Genomic DNA, 18,284 nt, shown 5'->3' with positions numbered 1-18,284 from the left:
ACTGATTCAATAGAGGCAGTAGACTTGGGAGCAGGGGCAACATCAGTGGCACAGCCATAAGCAGAGGCCATGGCCTTGCACTTGTTACAATCTTCAGTCTTGTGTTTATCTCCACAAAACATGCAGAGGTTGTTCTTCCAACAGTGGTCTTTTTCTTCTTGAGTAAGACAGCCATCTTTACCTAGCTTGTCAGCATAGGGCTTGGGGTTGGAAGGGGAAGAGGAATTGTTGGATGAAGATGACAATGAACCTGCAAAGTCTAAATTAGAGGACTTCTGGCTCACGGAGTTGGAGTTGAAAGATGAAGAGTTAGAACCCTTTGCCTTGTTGCTGTTGTTGGAGAAAGAGGGATTACTGTGATTTTCTCAGGAGATTTCAGCCCTCCAAGTCCAGTAGCAAGTGTTGAGCTCCTGAGTGAGATTCCACATATCATAGAGGTTGTTAGGTTTTTCATGGTGAGCCATATCATCCTTGATGCAGGGGCAGAGTCCATGGTAGAAAGCGTGGTGAAGAGAATTATCACCATAGCTGATGATAGTGGCATACTAGTTGAATTTGACAATATACTTCATAATGTGGTCTCCATTGCACATCTGAAGATTTTCGAGTTCATCTTTGGCATCACCAACAGTGTTGAAGGGGCTGAAGTTGGTTTGGAGTTCTGAAAGGAAGGCAGTATAGGAGTATGCCCAAGCAGGAGGGTTGCGGTGATTAGGGTGGAGGATATCTGGTTTGAACCAATCAAGGGCAACACTGGACAGGAAGGAGATAGCATAGTTGACCTTCACGGTGTTTAATCAAAACACATTGGGACAGTCATTGAATTTCAACTGGAGGGAGACAATGAAGGCTTTAAGTTTTCAGGAGTCTGAATCATCAAAGGTATCAGGTTCCTTGACCTTGGTGCATACAGCATGCTGATGGTTGCTATTGACAGCATCAGAGATGCCACAAAGGACATTCATGAGTTGAATGAGGATCTGGGCATTGTTAGGAGGGTTAGGGTTGTTATCAGGATTGTTATTAGGACCTCCTCCAGGGCCACCAGAGTTACCTGACAGATGTCCATGGCTATTCATTGGAGTTTCTGAGACATCACCTTTGTCATCTGAGCCTAGATCATTATTGTCTCAACCTTGGTTGTTGTCGAACAAGGAAGTAGAAGGCAGATTCTGTGGGGGGTTACTGCAATATTCTCTCCAACCAGTGGATTCTGATTCCTAGGCTATGAAGGGGTTCAGGGATTTGCTGTTGACATCGGATTGGTGGGCAGTAAAACCACTATGAAGACAGGTTTCCCTATAAGAATATTGAGGCAGAGTGGAATCTGATCCAAAGGAAAGACAACTTGATTTCAAGGCAGAGGTGAGAATGTCATCCATGGTATAGGTGGCTGTGAAGTTTCAGCTGGTTTCTGGAGGAACAGTAAAGGTAGAAGACATGGTGAGAAAAATGTCAACTCAATGGTTTGAGTTCAAATATACTGTTAGGATCATGCCAATAGGAATGCGGCAGAAGTTGCATATAGCAGAAGCCATAGATTGCATTGGGCATAGGCAAAGCTATTAGCAATGTCACTCCTGAGCCAAAGCCCTAAGATAAGTATGGATAGAATCTGCAGAGTGACAGAGACAGGGTAAGAGATAAGTCCAATGGATTGGAGTTCTGCAGACTGGAGAGTGAGGGTTTAGACTTAGAGTCAGAGAGAGAGAGATTGGGCTGAACCAAGTTGATATTTAAACTAAGTATCTACAGTGTAATTCTACAGTTTATATACTAGCTAGGAGTCCAATCTAGTTTCTACTTGGTGTGGTCTACATTCTAGGGTTGTCAGAAGTTATAGTCTACCAGTCAGTAGCTGATGGAGTCTGATGATGTGCTATGCTACCAATGTTGAGCTATTGATAAATTAAAATGGAGAGATGAAATATAAAATAGAATATGAAATAGAAAGTGGAAATTGGGATCCATAGGATTCCAAAATATGTTTTGTTGGAATTGGCTTGATATCTGAGTTCTGTCAGCATGCATGTTACAATGGCTTTCTTCAGTATGCTTTTTGCTCCTGGCTATTGACTCATCATTTGCAAGATATCTTCCAAGCTTTGAAAACATTGTGCTACTCCAAGAGAATCACCAATGGTCTCAAACATGTCCATGGCTTTCTCCACCTTGCTTTTGGCTTCTGGATATTGATTCATCATATGCAAGCTATTTCCCAAGCTTTTCAAACACTATGCTACTCCAAGAGAATCACCAATGGTCTCAAACATTTCCATGGCTTTCTCCACCTTGCTTTTGGCTTCTGGATATTGACTTATCATCTGCAGGTTATCTCCTAAGCTTTGCAAACACTGTGCTACTCCAAGAGAATGATCAATGGTCTCAAACATTTTCATGGCTTTCTCTAGCTTGCTTTTGGCTTCTGGATATTGACTCATCATCTGCAGGATATTTCCCAAGCTTTGCAAACACTGTGCTACTCCAAGAGAATGATCAATGGTCTCAAACATTTTCATGGCTTTCTCTAGCTTGCTTTTGGCTTCTGGATATTGACTCATCATCTGCAGGATATTTCCCAAGCTTTGCAAACACTGTGCTACTCCAAGAGAATGATCAATGGTCTCAAACATTTTCATGGCTTTCTCTAGCTTGCTTTTGGCTTCTGGATATTGACTCATCATCTGCAGGATATTTCCCAAGCTTTGCAAACACTGTGCTACTCCAAAAGAATCATCAATGCTCTCAAATATTTGCTTTGCCTCACTTATTTTCTTTTGTGCTACTTGTTGATCAGATATATCTAATCTTTTGCCTAATAATAATATTGCATAAGCATTCAAATATAGTATATTTAGATCTTTTGTTATAGCTATAACTTTTTGCAATAAAATATATGATCCTCCAGCAAAATATTGAAAGCAGCAAAAGTTAAATATTATGTTCAGTTCTTCTTCAGTATCACAACTCTTTAAAATCTCATAGAATATCCATTCACAATTGTTTAAATGAGCTAAACCAAACTTTGTGTTTTCTGGTGAAATCAAGGAATGTAATTGTTTGTCTTTAGTTTCATTCAAATAAAAAGAGCAAAACTGCTGTTTTATATATATATCTGGCTGTGGAAAATATACTTTCAGATATTCCTGGATTGGTTGCAATATTTTCAATCCATCTTTATTATCTTTGTATATAATTCCAGACTGTAACAAATTAGATATAATTCCTGTTTTTTCTGAAAGATCTGGTAGCATTTTGCTCAACATTTTTGACCATGTAGGAATACCATCAGAAAGATAGCATATCACACTCAACAACTTGAGAATGTTGGGTTTTGAAAGCAATGGTGACTGAAGAGTTATTTTGATTGAAATATTAACACTTGTTAACCGAGATTGAATGCCTGGTTTTTCTAATAATGAGGTTCTTTCTTTATCCCAGCTCTCTAGAAGCAGTTCTGGATGAATAATTTTAGCTTGATGAGCCATTAATATAAGAGCTAATGGCCATCCATCTAGTTTTTCAAGTAGCTTTGTGACAATTTTCATATTATCACTATATCTTGAAATTGCAATAAACACATCTAATGATGAAGATTCAGCTAGTTGTGATAGACCATTATGTGGTAGTTCTAGCCAATCAATATTGTCTATTGGAGAAACACTTCCTCTCATAGTAATCATCAGAGTAATATGTTTTATAGTATTCAACTGCTCTAAAAGTCTTTGAACACTTTGATTACTACTGTTATCCCAAACAGTTTCAAAATTATCAAAAAGTAGGACTACTGGCTTTGATATAGCATATAGCTGTTGTATAGGATCACTGGTAGTTTGCAACCTCATCAATCTCATTACACTCTGCATTAATATTCCAATAGTAGACTCAACACTGCAGACTTCATCACAAGGAATGAAGTATCTGCATTCTCCATATTTGTTTTGTACAGCTGCATCATCTAGCAATTTCAGTGCTAATGATGTTTTTCCCATACATCCAAATCCCATAATAATAATAGGATGAGGAGAGTCAGCAAGAAGATTAGCTATGCCTTCTTGGACTAAATTATCTCGACCCTTAAATATAAGAGGTGGTGGTGGTGGTGGTGGTGGAATAGCAGAGAGCATAAAGCTACTAATCAGTGGATTATTATGAGATCTATTATACTTTAAAATATATACAGAAACATACTTGATAGGTTGAATCATTCTTAAAGAACTTATCTATGAGGATATTAGTATACATCAATGCAGTAATGAAAAAGATTTACCAGATGATCATGAATCTCTCCAACCTGTTTGGCAACTGAAAGCACAGTAGTTGTCTAGAGAAATGTCAATATCCTTTTAATAAGCTATAATAGAGAAGAACATACAACAAGCTGGTCTTGAGCTTCCTTGATATACTCTTTATGCTGGTTGATATGTTTGAGAATAGCTTCTCTCTGAAACATTTTCTTCATAGTAGCCTGAAACCCCTTCTTCCCATAAATCTTGTTCAAGTCATCCTTCAAAGCCCCAAGGTGACTGATGATAGCAGATGTCAGTTCCTAGGCTCTTAAACAACATAAAAGCAAAGACGGACATGACAAATTCATCACCCATTTGCTGTAGGCATGCTAGTGGGCAGGTTGAAGCATCTGTCAAGGATTGACCCTCTTGAAGGAGCTTGATCTCCTCAGAGACATAGCTGAGCATATGATCAAGGTACTTGATAGTATCCTTGAGCTCTTCATGAGCTTTCTTATTATTCTGGATGACATGAACTTTTTAGTATGCTCCATTGATGTAAATAGCCATAGATTTGCACCTGAACCAGCTCCAGAATTGGGAGAGCAATATTTGCAATTGTCTTTGTGATGCCCGTGTGATCGAGTTCACCTGCACCTGCAAGCACCTTGAGAGTGACACTGGCATTCGAAATCCAGTCTGTATCATCAGAGGCAAGATTCGGAGGTGCAAGGATTGCAGATCGACCAGGTGCCACTGCACTTGGAGACTGAGTGAGAGATTGGGATGGAGCTTGCATTCTTGAATTACGCTGTATGGTCGATGGTGAGGGTACGAGTGGAAGTAGTATGTGCTGTGGTGATACTAATTTACGGGCTGTGCGAGTTCACCCACGCTTCACAGCTTTCCACCACCATCATCATTTATCTGGCGCCCGGGCCGTTATTGCCTCATGCTGTCTCGTTCTTTTTCCGATGAAGACGTGGTTTGTTTCGATAGAGTCGAGGACCAAATATTGCTAGAAACCGAGGCGATGGCAAGGGTAGTTGAACGAGCAATTATTTTGGGGAATTTCTTACCGTGAAGGACGGTGTGCTATCGTGCGTCCTGCTTTTTTTCTTGTTTTCCTGCGTTGCGTTCTCATTATGCAGCAGAAGCGCTCCTGCAATGACTGCAACCTCGTTTTCCAAGTCCTCGCTCCTGAAGCATTTATGTCTTGACTCTACCTCTTACTCCTTCCATCGACAACAGGCAATCCATGTACCTCTCTAACGACTATGCCTGGCCCTCGAGGAGGCCAAGGGGTCAGAAGATCATCAGTAACGGGGACGAACGGCGTCGTTTTCCTCTTGTTGGACACCCTGGGCTCGACCCACAAATCTCTGAACTCGCTCCAGCTCGGTCCATCAGCAGCCCCTAGTCGCATCGTCCTCTTTGCCAGGTTTCCTGCATCGACAACCATCAGGACGTGCCCATGCACATAACCTGCGACGTCATCACCCCAGAGAACGCAGTCCGCAGTGCTCAGTTGAAGAGGAAAGGCGGGTTGGTATGGGAGGTCGAGAGATAACGGCTTTCCTTTCGGATGTCGCGCAACGATGAGATAGAGACGATGGTCAGGATCTCCCTTTCCACGTCGTGGTGCTGCAATACATGTCAGCTTTCTATCTTACCTCGTCCATTTTCTGTTGATTAACGATCGAATAGGTGTATTCCTATGGTACCCGTGTTCTCAAGTACGAGCCTTGCCACGACCAAGTAACGATGCATCAAACCCTGTCCTCCAGGCTTTTTTTTTTGCATAGCATCGTTACCAGCCGATGTCCTCAAGTGACGAGATTTAGCTCGCCGGGCTCGTGTCGCGTCTAACTCTCGACTACTTATCAAAAGCATTCTCTGAACAGGTCGTCCGGAGCTCGAATGGTACAGCGCCAACACGATGAAAGGACCCTGAGACCATGCATTCGTGTATTCGTATGCTAGGACGGAAATGCTACGATCCCACAATCACCCCGTCGCTCACATCCCCGACGTTTTGATGGGATGGCGAGCTTCTATCCAGCCAAGGATACACCGTGTAGCGAAGAGATGAAGAAGATGTTGTCTTTTGCTGAAGGTGCGTGCATTATCGCTCTGACTCCCATGTCCATATCTGATGTGTCGTTCCACTAGGCTCACTACACATAGAACTTTTGTTGGAGGAGCTCCGCGTCACCCTTTATACATGTCTCGCAGGCTTAGGATACCCTGTTCAACCTCCCAACCTCGGAACACATTTTCATTGTCAAGGACCTGAACCTGTTCACTGGCTTCACCCTTTTAATCCCTCGCACGCATCCCTCCGAAAGAGCAGACACCGCCGCTTCTGCTGTTAGAGCATGTGCTATCTGCACCGTAATCGTCGAGACATGGGGATCGCCGTCTGTGTCGAAGAGCATGCTCCAACGTGGCCGAAAGAAGAGAAAGGATTATGGCACGAGGATTTGACAGATAGGAATTTCGAGGCTGGTCATACGTGGCTCAGTCTCAGTCCATTACCACTCGTTTCTACGATATAGTGCCATCACGAGGTGCATTACACGTGCAGATGGGGAAGACGGGTCTCTCGTCAGTCCCTGCACGCTCCTATGATGCTGAAGTGACGATTTACCGAACTCCATCGTCAGCAGCTTTCGAGTGTTCGCTGGGATCATATTCCTCACAAGCTTCGCAAGTGCTTGCCAAAGCTCCGTGTACCGGCTAGTCTAAAGCTCGTGCAGAGGTCCGGCTGGCGACCTGCCTGTGACGTTGTTCTGTTCCTTCCGCACCATCATCAGCGAATCGATACATGATACATCTCGGCTAGATTGGACGGACGGAAGGACTGCAAAGCTGTATCAAGCATATTGCTCTACATCACTGGCGTTTCGAAGGAATTCGTCTTGTTTACTTGACCGGTATCCGCCGTAAGTGTCTTATTCGTTTGACATCTTGGCTATATCTGACACTTCACTCTGGTAGGCATTGTCTGTGTCTTCCTAAACTGAGGAAAGAAACGTTTCTATTCTCAAACAAGCCCTCTTACGAATATCGACGATATACCTCACCGCAAGAGAGGGAAGCACGTCGTATCATACCCTTCGCCCATCCTCACACAGCTCCGAATATGATGCCTACACGCTTTCCTGTATCCGTTGTACTGCTCCCCAGACCACGTTCACCCTTACAAAGCACTTGGATGAGCATAGATTAATTCCGTGGCGAGAGAAACCACAGCTTACTGCACCTGGAGTAGTTTCCTCCTCCTCGACGGCTCCACGACATTGCAACCCACCCTCTGGAACACTCACTCTATTACGCCAACCCACCTCTCCATCCCCAACTTGTCAATCTCTCGCCCTGATGTTACTCTTCGCCTTCGCCATTCTCCATCCACGACGAAATCGTGCCTGTTTCTTCTGCGAAAGAGAGAGATTGCCGGTCATATTCCCTTCTGCACCGATCGGGCTGTGTTCGCCACTATGAACACTTTGAAGGGTGTTCGAAGTAGGGGGAACAGAGCGTATTAACACACTTGGGATTGCTTCTCTGTGATGTCGTCCTCGATGATTCGCCGATTACGCTCATGCCTCCGTCCATCCCAACGCGTCACTCTCGCTGTTGTACCCTGATGTTGATCTTCTCGATCTCCACCCACTGCGGAATCGTACCTCAGTCCTCGTCGTTTCTTCCTTGAGAGACGTATTCGTGGAAACGTCGTTCGGGCGTGGGACTAGAAGAGACATCGATTCTTGACCGAGTGTCAGTTGGGCTTGAAGACTATAACATTTACCGAAACCTGGTGTTCTGTGTAACAGCAGATGGGTTTGGCTTGTAGGAAGGACGGAGGCGAAGAAGGTGCGGATAGTCGAGAAGGGCATCGATGGTTACCGGTCACGTTGTGAGCAGTACGAGTATTTTGTCAGTTCAATGTGTGTCATTGGTTTCGTAGAACGTGTCTCCTTGTTACTTCTAGGAGAGGAAGCAATAAAAGACGTATATATTCCTACCTTGTTTAAGCAGACGTAAAGCGAGTTATACGGAGTCCAGAGCGTTCTCACGCCACCCTTCTTTCTCTTCGACCTCCATGGCACCTTGACTTTCACCGGCCCTCGACGCGAATGCAAGGACCGTGAATTCGGATGGCTAGTCTCAGCAAATTATTGGACTCTTCGAGTGCGTTCAATCCTGATCCTGTCATCCGGCGATTCATGGTGCATCCAGACACGGCTGATAATAGCTACTGCGAATCTACGTCAAAATAGCCCGTTTTGACCTCAGCACATCAGTATGGATTAGGAATGTGACGTTGGAGTCTGGTGTGAGGGGGCTCAGCGGCTTGATAGTATGGTTTTGGTCCAGTGCGTCAGCTTGATCACTCTTTCTGAATGTTGTACTCATTCTTATTCATAGGTCGACGCATCGATGTGTGCCCACTTCTCCACCGATTCTCTACAGATCCCCTCCCCATTCGCTGAAGTAGTATCCCTGTCTTCCGCCGAGGATAAGGAGCAGCTAATGCCATCAAGCGCGTCAGTCACCACCACATCACGTCTGACAACGGCGTCACCGACATCGACTTTGATTGGTGCACATTCTACGACAATTATCACGATCATTCCTTCTTTCAACAATCCACCCGCACACTAGTCCCATCTGCACCCTATTCCACTTCTTGACCTCAGCTTTTTCAATCTGCCAAGCGACGTCACAGACTCGCTATCAGCAGCTCAGAACTTCACAGTTCACGATAATCGACGCCCATATACATCTTCTCTCCACGTTTACTTTGTATCGCTCAACATACCCAGAAAGGGGGTATGAGACCACGTTTGACTTTGTCAAGGGCGTGTATGTGGATAACGGAGGGAGGCATAGTCGACGCGTGGTACGAGCCGGAAGTGTTCCGAGAGATGTGAAAAGGCCCAAGGGCTGGTGGGAGGGCATTCACTATCGATTCGTTATTACATAGTACGTTCATCCCTTTTCCTCTCTGACTTTCTTGCTAACTCGCAAGCAAGCATTCACCCGTACATTCTACCACGGCTCTCGTCCAGACAGGAATCCGAGATTCTCACTACACTATCACATTCATAGTGCGTCCGCCTGGGCGAGATCGGACTCGACTACCACTGCACGCTGTCGCCGCCAGATGTTCTACAAGGGTAGGATAGCTGTGGAACGCATACCTATTATGGTGCTTACACGCACGGGAGGCTGGAGAAAAGAGCGAGAATCATGAAGGACATCGTGCCCAAGGATCATCGAGTACGTCTGCTTTCACTGTATGCATTCTTGCTAAATCTACCGTACAGGTCCATACTCACTGCTTCACCGACACCGCCGCATCCGGCCGCAGTTTCCTGGAGTACTTCACATCGATGTGACAGGCGTCCTCTGCTACAGGCCAGGCCCTCTGCTACGCAGCAAACCTCATCGCTGCCGAACAATGCCGGCCACCGATAAGCGGATCCTGCTGGAGACCGACGCGTCGTCCTTGGTCCCGGCAAACGTGTATGGCGCGTTAGAGCCTAAACAGTCGAGGTTTCCGTTTTCGCTGGATGTAACAAGGGAAGGTGCCAGGACGGTGTATGGGGTGTAATGTAAGTAATTCTTGCCCAGTATAAATCTATGTCGGGAGCTAATCTAATACGCAGGTCCGCATACGAGAATGAAAAGATATCCTTAGATGCGATATAATGCATCTAGATTTCCAGCTCATGCAAACTTTTGCCTCTCGTCATAACAGGTCACCCGGGCCTCTCAAGTCGGTGGTCAGTGGTAACCGCCTAAACGATTTCGTGACCTGCCTGGCCTCGAACTGTAACTTGCTATGCAAAACACTGGGCTCGCTCTACTTTCGCCCCGATGCTATGCCCGGTTGGTCCAGCAATAGTCGTGATCCAAAGTCAGATCGCCGTCACCAATACTTAAGGATGATGAGGCGCTTGTTTAGATCGTGGAAATTCTGTTTTCCTCTATGCAAGCACTTCTCACTAGGCCGGTGTATGAGACCCCCCGCATTGAAGCGAGATAGCTACACTTCTCCGTCCTCCGGTACTGTTGTTGTCAGAGTCAGCAGAGCGTCATCGGAAGAATACAGCACGGTGCAAGCCGCTCGTCGATGTGCCCGACCAAGTTATGCGGGGACGTTTATGTCGATCGGGACGAAATCTCATCAACATCCCCGGGGCGAAGGGAAGATCGCTCAATTATTATAATCTTTCTTCCTATCGGAATTTGCTGCTATCCTTTGTGTCGACGCAAGAAAAGCCATCGATATGCGCCCGCTCAAGACGGTTCGAGGATAAGGAGGATCTATTGCACATCGTACGCTTCGATAATGAATGTGTGCTCTGTCGGGCAGTTACTTACTGTGCATAAGGACTGTGTGCTATGGTGCGTCCTGCTTTATTTCGTGTTTTCTCTGGGTTGCAGTCTCATTATGTGGCAGAATCCTTTCCTACGAACTCTCGTGTCTCGATCCTGCTAGGCCTGAAGCATTCAGGGCTCTACATCTTACCCATTCCATCGACCACAAGCAACACGTGCATTTTTCCGACGACCGTGGTCTCGACGGCAGGCAACGGGTCCAGAGGGTCATCAGTAGAAGGGACGGATAACACTCATTTTACTCTTGTTGGACGCCCGTGCTCGACCCACGAATCTCTGGTCTCACTCTCTCTACCCATCAGCCGCTCGCAGTCATGTCCTTACTTCCTACATCAACCGTCACGGCGAGCCCTTCGCCCAAGTCCAGTTGCAACATCGCGGGCCTTGAAGGATGCGCTCTGCGAATGGAAAATGGCGGAACGACGTCAGAAATTGACGTAGGGAGTGCCCCTCCTCCCCCTCCCCCCATACGACTATCGCGATCTCCCATCCTCCATTGAGGTGTTGCAATCCATGTAAGGCTTTCTCTTCTACCTATATTTCTTACTGAGGCCGGCAAGATGAACATGTTTTTACGGTGTCTGTATTTACAACTCCAGACTAACTCCTCCCAAGTGACGACGTATCAAGGTTTCTTGCCGTTCAACCTCGACCATCGAACACCTCTGCATAACGCGAATTCATGGGCGTCGTCAGCTGTTGCCATCCTCGAGTGACGACTTTCAAGCTCGGAGGCTCAAACTATCGATGGAGATGTACCGTGAACAGTTGGTCTGGCGCTCGAATGGCACGGTGGTGGCAGGAATGGTCGTTCAAGGGTTGAAGGGATCTCGAAGCCACGCATTCAGTTCGCTACTCTCTCCTACGTGATACGATGCACATACAAGTTTTGCGAAATCTTGGCCTGCTACTATCACAACAATCACCTCATCGCACATATCCCCGATACTCGTCCATCTATCCAGCCAAGGATACGCCGTGGATCCAAGAGACGAAGGAGAAGTTGTTTCTTTTTCTGAAGGAACATACGGTGCGTATCTTATTATTTTGACTCCCATATCCATACCTGACGTGTCATTTCGTCAGGCTCAGAAGGATAGCGACCGCTCGTTGGAGGAGAATACCGTTTTCGTACTCTGCTTTTGGCTACCACATTCCACAAGTATCACCATCTTTGGAGGCTTCGAAGCCTTGGAGCACGCTTTTATTGCCCAAGACCTGACTCTCCTCGCTAACTTCGCCATAATAATCTCTCCTCATCATATATTCACAGACAACACCATCTTAGCTGCTAGCGCATATGCTATCTGCACCATAATCATCGAGATATGGAGGATCGCTATTTGCTTCGAAGAACGTCTTTCAACGTGGTGGAAAGAAGGAAAAGGGTTATGGCTCGGGGATATGACAGATAGGAAGGTCGAGATTGGTCGTATTGCGGCTCGATCTACGGTCTCCTTTCGATGGTTGTGCTTCGTGTAGATGGAGAAGATGGCTCTCGTCAACCTGCAGCATAGGCGCCGCGATATCGCTCCTACGATGGAGCGACAATTTAGCAAACTCCGTCACCGGCTGCCTCTGACTGCTTGCTGGGATCGTATGCCTCCTCTCCCTGCACCAAGCAATCGAGTGCCTGCAAAGGCTCCGTGTATAGCTAGTCCAAAGCTCGATATGACGCGTTGATCAGAGGCCTGGATAGAGACCACATGCGACGCATCTCTGTCTCTTCTGCACCATCATCAACCGAATCGATACACGTATAAATCTCGGCTAGATCGGATGGACACGCTGCAAGGCTGTATCAAGCATATTGCTCTACCTCACCGACTTTACGGGGAATCAGTCTAGTCAATAGGGATCGGTGAAAGAGAATTCGTCTCATTTCAGTGGGAAGAGAGCCACGGTACGTGTCGTATTTGTCTGGTGTCGCATTGTCTAAATCTGACGTATCGTTCCGAAAGGCCTTTACTGTGTCTTCCTGGACAAAAGCAATGGCAATACAGATCACTTTTATTCTAGGGCAAACCGTCTTTTACGAACATCGACGATTATACCTCGCAAGAGAAGCACGTCGTTTCACACCCTTCGCCCATCCTCACAAAGCTCTGAACGAAATCTGCATGCTTTCATACACCCGTTGTAGTTCCCTCGTGCACCAATGATCTACTCCCCAGACCACGTTCGCCCCTACGAGTTGGATGAGCATGTATTGATTTCGTGGCAAGGGAACTCATCATCTTCCTCCTTCTCGACGGCTCCACGGCACTGCGACCCACCCTCAGGAAGACTTGCTCGATTACGCTAACCCATCCTTCCATCCGCAACTTGTCAATCTCCAGCCCCGATGTTGATCTTCGCCTTCTCAATCCACGACGAAATCGTGCAAGTTCTTCCACGAAAAAGAGAGAGAGGATGTCCATAATGATTCCCTTGTGCATCGATGACCTGTGACCTAGGCTATGTTCGGCCCTACGAAACGCTTCAATGAGTATTCGAGGGAAGGGGAACCAGAGCGTACAACACTTGGGAGACCACTCTCCTCCTGTGAGGTCGTCCTCGACAGCTCGCAACCCACTTGCTCGCGGACTACGCTTGTGCTTTGCTCCGTCCCCAACTTGTCGCTCTGCAGCTGTGCTACCCTGATATTGATCTTCTCCATCTCCACCCACCACGGAATCGCGCCTAGTTCAACATTGTCTCGTTGACGAGAGACATTTTTGAGCATTCGGTAGTGAACGTTGTTCGATGGAAGCAGAAGAGACGCCATTTCTTGACCGAGTGTTGGTGGTACTTATAGACTACCCGAGGCCAAGAGCGAGTGTTATGTGTAACAGCGGAAGGGTCTGGCTTGTCCATAAGGAAAGGAGGACGGAGGCGAAGAAGGAGCGAACTCACCGATGGTTATGTTGTAAGCAAGGCTAGATATTTAGCAGTGCGTGCGCTGGTGTAGTCGCACCTTCTTCTGCCGAAGCCATCACACTGAACTCGAGGGTTCCCTCTGCGGTTACGTCCTTGATGTACGCCGGGTGCGTTCGAGGGTGTCCTCGTCTGAGTATTTGTCGGTTCAACGTGATCGTCTCGTGCGCCATCAATGCCGTAGACTACGTGTTTCCTGTACTTTATTCTAGCAGGCATTGACGTGAGGAAGAGATAAAAAGAAAGATATATTCTTACCTCGTGCAAACAGATGAAAATGAGAAGTTGATGTCCGGAAGGACGTGTGTTCTCACGCCACACTTCTTCTCTTCAACCGTCCGCGTCAGTACTAGCACCATCGTAAACCTTCACTGAAACACGACGCGATTTGCAAGGATCGAGGATTGGGATAACTGGTGTCAGTAGATGATTCGGTCCTTTGAGTGCGTCCAATCTTATCTGTGTCGACTAGTAATTCACCGTGCATTCAAACATGAGCGAAATTGCTTGCTTCGATCTCAGCTACGTCAGCATCAGTTCAGCAAGGGTCTTTAGAAGCTTCTTCACTTGCGATAAACTATGGGCGAACGATGGTACTAGAGGGTGATTATTAGCTGGTGCGGCGACTAGTATTGTTTTGTGCGTCAGCTTGTTAACTCATTCTGAATCTTATACTCATTCCTATCTAGATATGGTTGTGTAGGTCGACCCCACTCAAGATGTCATTTCTGTTCGAGGAGAAGGAGGAGCCAACACTATTAGGCGCGTAGGAACATCAGTCTCTCCGCCGTCCCGATGTTATGTCATGCGATGCTCCGCTGTCAGCGTTATATGCTTTATGCTGGATCTTCGACGTTTCCTTCCCTCCCAGTGCCCTCACCTTGGAAAACAATCCGACCACAACGTTACCGATATCGACTCTGATTGGCGCACAGCCATTCCTTCTCTCAACCAATCCGCCTACACCCTTACCAGCTCTATCTGCACTCCTTGACCCTCAGCTTCTTCAACTTGCCAAGCGACATCATCCAGACTCGCTATCAGCAGATCAACCAATCCCACGCTTCCCCCCATGCTCACGTCTAACTCAGTCTCCAGCGGCACTGTCACCTATTCTGAAAGCACCCTGCGGCGCCATAATCACCGCCCGTGTCAATATGTTTGGCCCCGAAAATGTCGCCGAAACACCCAAGAACCCCGAGAGGGTATCGAAGTACACGTAATCCAAACGGAGAGAGGCTATCTGGGACGCGCCATGCACGAGAGGATCCTCTAACAGGGGGCGTGCACGTCTAGGACGTTAGACTCGGCGGCGAGACGAGGACGGTAGGCAGGATTGGGTCGCGTAGTCGATGTCCTTCTCCATGTCTTGTTGACGCTACCATCCTTCGACCACGACGTTCATGCACTCCAATGTGCTTATTCACTCGTGTTTCAGAGCCTGATCCGGCACCCACCACGACGCCGTTAGATCTTCGATGCTCCCTCTCATTTCGTTGCCGCGATCCATCTGCGCACCCTTTGGAAAAACACCGTATGATATTATCCATCTGCAGTACCTCCCCCTCAATTTCTTCGAAAGACGTCATCACGGACTCCATCAGTGGTTCACTCACCTTCAAGTTTCCCCTTCACGTTCGCCCCCAACTCCTCAATTTCCAGCAACGGCATCACCTGTTCAATAATCCCCACCGGACATGGCAGCACCATACTCGTACTCACACCCAACGCTAACCGCCTAGTTGAGTGGGGACGGGAGGGATGCTCGATTGTTATCCTGCTGAAGATGTATATGTGCGTCCAGGAATTGCGGCTCGAAAGACGGCAGAACCTAATCGTTGCGATATGCGGATAGGGCATGGTGCCGGCAATGCCTTACAAATCGTGCTATAATATCACGGATCGATCACACCTTGGGTATTCGCTGAGGGAAAATGAAACAATATGTTTTTCTTTTGGTTTGTGTCACCTTTTCCGTACTTATGTTGGTGCTACGCTTGTTCCAGGACAAGAAATTCTAGTCTCCGTCATCACTTGCATGGATCCTATCGATGGTTCCCCCCAAAAGTGCACACTCAAGAAGTGATATCTCCAGGTATACGTCGGTGACGAGCGACAGTAGCACTCTTTTCCGATATCACGCCTACCACGGATGAATGATCGTGTTATGGCTAATAGTGTCTTGTGTGGGCTACACATCTGTCCGTATCATGTTGAGGAAAGTCCTTAGATGTACTCAAATAGAGATCTTGTTATAAACCCGAAGTCTTCGCACAGTCTTAGTCCTTCTCCGACGCTACGGGTTAAAGAATTATGCACGCCTTAACTTTGTGCTAACCGCCATAATGATCCGTTACATATCTCTACTACACCACATACCGACCACCATGTTTGTAGGAAAAGGGGAGCTGACGTCGACGTGCTCTTGTTTCTGGGGCATCTCAAAGAGACTGAACGTCAGAAACTGGAGCAGGACGAAATGTATAGGCTGTCCATTTATTTCTTAGACTTTGTCTACATCATCGCGAGATCAGGTGTCACATCATACGCGCCTCATCCTCAACGGAACCTTTGCGCCCTCTTCGCCAATGACTTTCGGTCGAGGTAAGACACTCCCGCCGGTATACTTCCCGATAGCAGTATCACCTCCGCCGAAGCTATACTGTCCATTTAATACAATTTATCCCAGTAACTACTGGGGAAGGTGAAATATAAAATAGCCAGTAACTACTGAAGCTGTCAAGAAGCTGTCAGAATACATGCATTATAGAGATTCAAATATATATTAATATTTGACACGTTTCCAATAATTGTATTCTTCCGGCTGTCACATGACCCTCGTATACCGCTCCTGCCCCCGCCTGTTGGCCGACCGATGCGCCTTGGATTTCCCTTTCCGTTGTATCCTATATTTGTCACCGATCCAGCATTGTTCCTTCCCTTGATGGGATCTCTGCCCGTCTCCTCTCACTCCTCCACATCTGATCTTGTACCTTTGACCTTGTAGATCCAACCCTTCCCAGCTTCTCGGCTTTGTCATCGATGCATGTGGGGCGGTACTGGAGCGGTATGCCATTTCCTTCCCACCATTCTCATCAGTTTTCCCTATCCCTCCATGCACAACTTTAACGGCCATGCCTCAAGTTACTATCCTATAGCGAGAATTCCCCAGATGTTGCTTGCGTCATGAGCATCGGGATAATCATGGTCTGCTCCAGTAATCCCATTATCCATTTCTCTGCTGCGCTCTTACTGCTCTCCACTCTCTCGCTTGCTCAGGTACCTTGATGCTCTCTGGAAGACCGTATGGCATCCCAGCCTCCACGTCAACTGCATCAAGCTTTGTACCATTCCGCAGGTTTTCTACAGGCAGGATCTCGGCATTCCATCACAGGTGCTAGTATTTCCCTATTATTCTAATGGGATACTAACATCTTGTAGTGTACATCAGACACCATTCTTTGTACTCCCTTCATCAGCCGTAACCCTCCTACATCCCATCCCAGACTCACTTCTCCACACGAAGGAGTGCCCTAGCTTTGTGCTACAGATACCTTCACCGTTAGTCGTTGGTAGAAATAATGTCAGCACGGATGGTATGTGCAAACATCCATATTATGGATCGCTCTGTTGACTGTACTATATAGATGTCAATGTAAAATCAATGAACCTATTCAAAGCTATCTAAATCGGACAAATGAAATGCTGAACAGAAGCGCTATGGTGAGTTTACAATAAATTTATATTTGATGGAAATTGTACTTCATTGAAACCTAGGCGTTCATACGTGACCATAAATTTATATTTGATCGAAATTGTACTTCATTGGAGCATACGTCCGTTACTATAAATTTATATTTGATCGAAATTGTATTTTATGGAAACATATGTCCGTTACTGTAAATATATATTTCTGACATCCCTTCTTGGATAGCTAGGTCTTATAAAAGAGAATGCATGCGCAACTCTTCGGCAGTTATGTCTCGCCCAGCCCCCCATGAGAATCCGTCTACTGGCGTTCCACCCGACAAGCCAGACCCCTTTGGTTTTGATCAGATCTTTGACTTACTTCTTTTTGGATGAGGACTCCGACAGTGATTTCGAGATCAGCATCGAGAGTTCTGTACCAACCATCAGTGGGGATCTCCATGGGTGCCATCCTTACCTGGATGTTGGCAGCATTGAAGAGTAGGTCCTTTTCGCTTAATCTTCAATCTGATACTCACATATTCCTGCGGCAGCTTGATCATTGGTGTGCTGCCCATTCCGGGTCTTTATCACTATGCCGTTCGCTTGGACTATTCTGGTGAACAGCTTCTATGGCTGGCGGATCAGGGACCTCTTTTCGAGAGCGCTGTACTTGCCGATTGCACGTTGACATTTTTTAAATGTCTGTACTTGCTGTGGTTTCATAAGTGGCCCACCGTTGACGAAGCTGAACGAGAGCAACGAAAAATAGTACGTCTTTACAATGTCTAGGCCCATCAATACAACATTAATACATATAATCAGGAGATCTTCACCCTTTACATCATGGGACTCAAATACAGATGGATTGATCATGGGCTGAAACCCCGGCAGTGGACTATCGAGCAGGTCTTCGAAAAGTTGGATCGTTTGGAAGAGATCATCACTGCTGAGTATGATAAAATCAGTCATGTATTTAAGAAGCATTAGTAAACACTAATAACATTGCGACCAAAGTCCATAACACGCTAAATCAATACA

General features: G+C 46.5%; 5 protein-coding genes across 5 annotated transcripts; 3 read left to right on the top strand and 2 right to left on the bottom strand.

The window, feature by feature from the left end:
• Positions 1–1,762: 1,762 nt before the first annotated feature.
• On the bottom strand, positions 1,763–4,449 carry EV420DRAFT_1068652 (uncharacterized protein). The gene is made up of 2 exons (XM_060465622.1): positions 4,376–4,449; positions 1,763–4,324 (listed from the first exon to the last, which is right to left on the bottom strand). The coding sequence occupies exon 2, from the start codon at positions 4,206–4,208 to the stop codon at positions 2,235–2,237; it is 1,974 nt and encodes a 657-aa protein (XP_060324516.1). The 5' UTR covers positions 4,209–4,324; positions 4,376–4,449; the 3' UTR covers positions 1,763–2,234.
• A 3,940-nt stretch (positions 4,450–8,389) lies between these two features.
• On the top strand, positions 8,390–9,849 carry EV420DRAFT_1485131 (uncharacterized protein; the record flags this gene model as incomplete). Its single annotated transcript, XM_060470167.1, has 8 exons — positions 8,390–8,423; positions 8,513–8,608; positions 8,661–8,674; positions 8,706–8,835; positions 9,059–9,218; positions 9,265–9,343; positions 9,422–9,515; positions 9,563–9,849. 8 exons carry the CDS (start codon positions 8,390–8,392, stop codon positions 9,847–9,849), a joined length of 894 nt encoding a protein of 297 aa, XP_060324515.1.
• Positions 9,850–12,766: 2,917 nt separating this feature from the next.
• EV420DRAFT_1485129 (uncharacterized protein) lies at positions 12,767–13,729 on the bottom strand (the record flags this gene model as incomplete). Its single annotated transcript, XM_060470166.1, has 3 exons — positions 12,767–13,069; positions 13,159–13,322; positions 13,597–13,729. 3 exons carry the CDS (start codon positions 13,727–13,729, stop codon positions 12,767–12,769), a joined length of 600 nt encoding a protein of 199 aa, XP_060324514.1.
• A 627-nt stretch (positions 13,730–14,356) lies between these two features.
• Positions 14,357–14,779, top strand: EV420DRAFT_1649436 (uncharacterized protein; the record flags this gene model as incomplete). Its single annotated transcript, XM_060478315.1, has 1 exon — positions 14,357–14,779. The coding sequence occupies one exon, from the start codon at positions 14,357–14,359 to the stop codon at positions 14,777–14,779; it is 423 nt and encodes a 140-aa protein (XP_060324513.1).
• A 2,774-nt stretch (positions 14,780–17,553) lies between these two features.
• EV420DRAFT_1726654 (uncharacterized protein) lies at positions 17,554–18,233 on the top strand (the record flags this gene model as incomplete). The annotated part of the gene is made up of 3 exons (XM_060479834.1): positions 17,554–17,744; positions 17,798–18,014; positions 18,069–18,233. 3 exons carry the CDS (start codon positions 17,554–17,556, stop codon positions 18,231–18,233), a joined length of 573 nt encoding a protein of 190 aa, XP_060324512.1.
• Positions 18,234–18,284: the final 51 nt, after the last annotated feature.

Source organism: Desarmillaria tabescens (genome assembly GCF_030435595.1).
Source record: "Desarmillaria tabescens strain CCBAS 213 chromosome Unknown EV420scaffold_61, whole genome shotgun sequence".
In the NCBI taxonomy this organism is placed as follows: Eukaryota; Fungi; Basidiomycota; class Agaricomycetes; order Agaricales; family Physalacriaceae; genus Desarmillaria; species Desarmillaria tabescens.
Note: the sequence above shows the minus strand (reverse complement) of the source record. Positions and strands in the feature narration are given on the sequence as shown.